Raw genomic sequence first — 5,244 nt, 5'->3', positions numbered from 1 at the left:
TGGGGCCTGTTTTAAGTCATACAATGCCTTCTTGAGACGACACAACTTCTGTTCCTCTCCTTTCTTGACATATAATGTTGGTTGTTCGAGGTACACAACTTCCTCTAATGTTCCATTCAGAAATGCTGATTTTACGTCCATTTGATGGACTTTCCATGCATTTTATGCAGCCAATGCTAGAATAAGTCGTATAGTTTCTAACCTGATTACTAGAGCAAAAACTTTTGTATAGTCAATCCCAAACCTTTGGCTATATCCCTTTACTACCAAACGTGCTTTGTACTTATCCACTTCAGCTTTTTCATTTACTTTAGTTTTGTATACCTATTTAACACCAATGGGTTTCTGATACTTTGGTGGATGAACAAGGTCCCAAGTATTGTTTCTCATTATAGATTCAATTTCATCATCTATAATATCTCTCCAACGCTTTTCTTTACACGCATCTTCATAACGAATGGGGTCTGCATCTACAAAAAATACAAAGTCAACAAATTCATCAAAATCTAGCCTCCGTGTGTTTTCATAGATGCTTGTCAAGGTCTTCGTTTTTTTGACAGGTGTGCGGGATGAACATGAGGCCGAACTCATGCTTGGATCCTGAGTTAAGGGGTTATTTTGTATAGTAGTAGTAGGAGTAATTATTAAAGATTCCGTTATGTTCTCATCATCAGTTTCTTCTTGATCTTCATCATTATTTAAGATGGGTCTTCCATTCTTATCCTTATCCGATGGTTCATCCCACGTTTTGTTCTCATCAAAAACCACATCACGACTTAATATAACCTTCTTTGTCTTGGGATTATAAAGCTTATATGCCTTTGAAGTTTCGATGTACCCAATAAATATTACTTTCTCCGACTTATTATCCAACTTAGTCCTTCTTTGATCGAGAATGTGAGAATACGCTAGACACCCGAAGGTCTTAAAGTGCTTCACAGTATTGAACTTACTCCAGACCTCCGAAGGCGTGATATTCTCAAGGCTACTAGTGTGTGTGCAATTCAAGATGTATGCAACGCAAGCCACAACCTCTACCCAAAATATATCAGATAGGTTCTTACTCGTCATCATGCTTCTGGCCATCTCAAGAAGGGTTCGATTCTTTCTCTCCGCTACCCCATTTTGTTGGGGTGTGTATCTAACAGTATGTTGATGATGAATACTATGATCTTGAAGAAACTTCTCAAACTAAAGACATGTTTATTCACCCCCACAAGTTGAACTTAGACCCTTGATGTTATTCCTGCTTTGTTTCTCAACATATGTTTTGAAATTCTTGAAGCATTTTAAAGTCTCAGATTTTTCTTACCAGAAATTCACCCATATCTTCCTGCTAAAATCATCAATAAATGTCAACGCATACTTACTTCCTCTAATTGATGGATTAATTGGTCCAGAAGTGTCTGTGTGGATAAGTTCCAAGATTTTACTTGCCCTCCATGTCTTTTGTTGTGGAAAAGCTTCTCATGCATGTTTTCCTAACATGCAGCCTTCACAAACGTTTCTAGTGTTGGTAATTTTAGGTAAACCATGTACCATATTGTGCTTATCCATAAGAATTAAAGATCCATAGTTCATGTGACCAAACCTTTTGTGCCACAATTGTGATGTGTTTGAATTTGTCATGCTCAAACTGAATTATGTGTCATCTAGGAATTTGAAAAGGAACATTTTGTTCAAAGTCATAGAAACCTTTCCCAGAAGAATATCGTTGGAATCCCTTATTTCACATGATCGATTTTTGAAGTGTATGTCATGCCCTTTAATCAACAATTGTCCCACACTCAATAAGTTATGCTTTAACCCAGTCACATAGTACACATTAGGAATCTTCTTTTCGCCATTCCTAGTCTTAACAAACACATCACCGATCCCATGCATAGTTAGTCTTTTATCATCCCCTGTGTAAAATTCTTTCTTCAAGGAATCTTCTATGTTTACGAAAAGATCCTTGTTTCCTGTCATGTGGTTACTACAACCACTATCCAAATACCAAGTTTCATTGGTACTAGTTTCTTGTATGTTAAACAACATAAACATGGTATCACCCTCATTTTCTTCCTCTCTATGCATTAGACTGGTATTTTGTCTCTCATCTGCTAATCGTTAATCGTTTTCTACAGACCTTATTAGTGTGGCCAAATTTATAACAATAATAACACTGATTTTGAGAAAGTTTACCACGGACCTTTTCTTTATTTGAACTAACAGGTTGTTCATCTTTGGGTCCCTGAAATGAGATTTGTCAATCCGTTGTATTTCCTTGATGAGAAGATTGCAATTGAAACGCATGTTCCACAGCCATAGTGTCAAACTATTTAAGTCTGAGTTCGTAGGATTGAAGGGTCCCGAGTAACTCTTCCAAGGACATAGATGACAAGTTCTTGGATTCCTCTATGGCCACGACTATATATTCAAACTTCCTGGTAAGACTTTGTAGTATATATCTTTTCAATCACTCTCTTGTGTTCAATCTCTTCTCCATTATTTCTCATTTGATTAAGTAACTGTATGATATGATTATAGTAATCTTCTATGGAATTTGTATCTTTCTATTGGATTAGGTGTCTAAGTCCATAACTATAATTGGTATGTACTTGAATTGATAGCAGCACAGTCCTTTTGGGTTGCCTTCAAACCTAGCAACCGGACAAGGAAATTATGAAAGGAGAGATATTAATTTATTATAAGATTAATAAATTAATATAAATGAATTTATTAATATGTTAAAAGATTAATATATTAATAAAAAATTATTTTGTTTAATTAATTGTTAGCCATAAATTAATTAGAATTAATTTCGGGGTTAAAAGAATTAATTATAAGGTGCAGGGACTAGTTTGCAATTATCTAATAGTTGTGTGGAAGGCTCTAGAACCCCCTTGGATAAGGGTGGACGAAATCTTTAGGGAAACCCTAATAATTTCATCCATAGGGGCTTGGATAAGGCCCTTGGGTTTGCTTAGGCCCTAAGCAAAGGATAACTAGGGTTTCCCCTAAACCCTAGATCCCTCAGCTATATAAGGAGCCTCCTGGTTCATGTTTTGGTCACTCTTTTCTTTTGAAGATATCCTAAGGGCCGAAATTTTGCATACTCCCTCTTCCCTCTCTCCTCTACATTCCTTCTTGCTAGTTTGGGTGTGATTCCATTAGAGGCATTACACTTGTGGTGCTAAGCTTCCAAGAAGATCAAGACCAAGATCAAGGGAATCATCAATTGTTTACTATAACAATTGAAAGGTATGTAATTACTAAACCCTAGTTTGTAAATTTCGATTATAGCCTCTCTCCTCTAGGGTTCTTGTTTTGCAATTCAAAGTTGTATGTTCAATAGATAAAACATAGATCCAAAGTAGGTTGCATGTGAACTTAGGAATTGTTTTCTAGTTTATTTGTTTTACCTAAAACCCATCAGTGGTATTAGAGCCTTTGTTTGTTTTAAATTGAATTGTTATAATTGTTGAATTGCAAATTAGGGTTTATAGCTATTAAACCCTAAAGGCCATTTTTTCGATTTTTAGGGTTGTGGATCAAAGGGTTTTTGAAAACCCTAGCCTCCAAAGAACCCTAATCGAAATTAGGGTTAGGGTTTTGAAAACCCTAGCCTCCTCCCTTGAAAATTTCGAAATATGCTATAAAGATTAGGGTTTATTTGTTTTGGATAATAGTTGCCTTATTGGATGATTGAGAAAAATAAGGAAATTATCCTATCCCCATATTTTCGAAATCTAGAAGGGATATGGATTAGGATTAAATTAATTGTTTAATTTAATTAGATAATCCTTACAAGATTTAATAAATTAATTAAAAGTTAATTAATAGATAAATATTAAATCTAATTAATTGGTTTATTTAAATTTAAAATTTAATAGTTTAAATTTTGAAAAAATTTATATAAACCCTTGGAGTTTTAAAATGTTTTAAAACACACCTTATATATATATATATATATATATATATATATATATATATATTATAATTAAAAGTTAAATATTATATATGTATAAGAATATGGTCAGTCAAATCGCTAGTATGCCTCATTCACGAAGCTAGTCTATAAGGGGGGTATAAGGAAACTGTCTATAAAATGGTAGTTGAATGGGTGTCCACTCTCACCCACCGCTTCCTTGATTAGTGGAGGGTCGTTAGCAGAACGGATTTGATATGACAACTACTTCCCATTAAAAGTATAATGCTATTAAAGAAGTACTAGAACACTATTTTTCAAAATCCCAACTCTAGTTACTTTAGGAAAAATGTGAAAAGTATGCTAATCCATGAAATTGCACACTATGCTTTATTGGTCGTTAGTGGAGCGTGTGTGGTTAACCGGCACACTAAAAGGTACTAATAAAGAGTAGTAATGGGTATCTTATAATTATCATTTTGATGGAGCGTGTGTGGTTTACCGGCACATCAATAGTTAATGATAAAGACAATAAGGTTACCAAGCACATTTGCATGGTTATTCACATCTAGTTTGTGATCCTCGGTATCCCAGTCACAAATAGTAGAGCATAATCCAAGATTAAAACATGCCATTGAATAGTTTTAATGTATCTCAAAAGAATTAAGAATTTCACTTCGTTTATTTTGTCTAATGGTGGAATTGGTGAATCGTCATTCACCTACCTTTATGAGATTTGAACTTGGATCTCGGCATCCCATTTCTAAGTTGTAAATCGTCATAGTTGGGTCCTAACCTTGATATGATATCTTTGGGTAATTATATTGAGGTATCTTGGAATGTAACTAAAACTATCTTTCTTTTCAGATGTCTACTCCTGCAAACACTTCTGCTTCATCATCCTCCAGCCACAACTTCTCTCTACTAAACATCTGCTCCAAAGTCGTTATGGATGGATCCAACTATAACGATTGGATGCGTAACATCAAGATGGCGCTTAGATTCAAGGACAAAGAGTATGTCCTTGAAAAGGAGCTCAAAGAACTTGATGACTCAAAAGCCACTCCCGAAGATTATGTTGCCTACAAGAAACACTATGATGATGCTACCAAAGTGGCATGAATCATGGTTGCAATCATGTCCCCAGAATTGCAGAGGTACTATGAGGACTACTGGCCTTTTGAGATGAACAAGGACCTTATGGAAAAGTACCATAAGCGAGCTCGTCAAGAAAAGTTTGAGGTAGTCAAGTCACTCATGGCTTGCAAGATGAAAGAAGGGGAATCGGTTGTATCTCATATGCAAAGAATGCAACGCCACATAGAGCATTTGGT

General features: G+C 35.2%; 1 protein-coding gene across 1 annotated transcript; it reads right to left on the bottom strand.

The window, feature by feature from the left end:
* Positions 1 to 324: 324 nt before the first annotated feature.
* Positions 325 to 1,968, bottom strand: LOC145062789 (uncharacterized). The gene is made up of 2 exons (XM_079010384.1): positions 1,696 to 1,968; positions 325 to 1,191 (listed from the first exon to the last, which is right to left on the bottom strand). The coding sequence occupies exons 1-2, from the start codon at positions 1,966 to 1,968 to the stop codon at positions 325 to 327; spliced, it is 1,140 nt and encodes a 379-aa protein (XP_078866510.1).
* Positions 1,969 to 5,244: the final 3,276 nt, after the last annotated feature.

This window comes from Lactuca serriola, chromosome 1 (assembly GCF_051521515.1).
Source record: "Lactuca serriola cultivar US96UC23 chromosome 1, Lser_US96UC23_V15, whole genome shotgun sequence".
Lineage (NCBI taxonomy): Eukaryota > Viridiplantae > Streptophyta > Magnoliopsida > Asterales > Asteraceae > Lactuca > Lactuca serriola.
The sequence above is the reverse complement of the archived record's forward strand: the minus strand, read 5'-3'. Positions and strand labels throughout refer to the sequence as shown.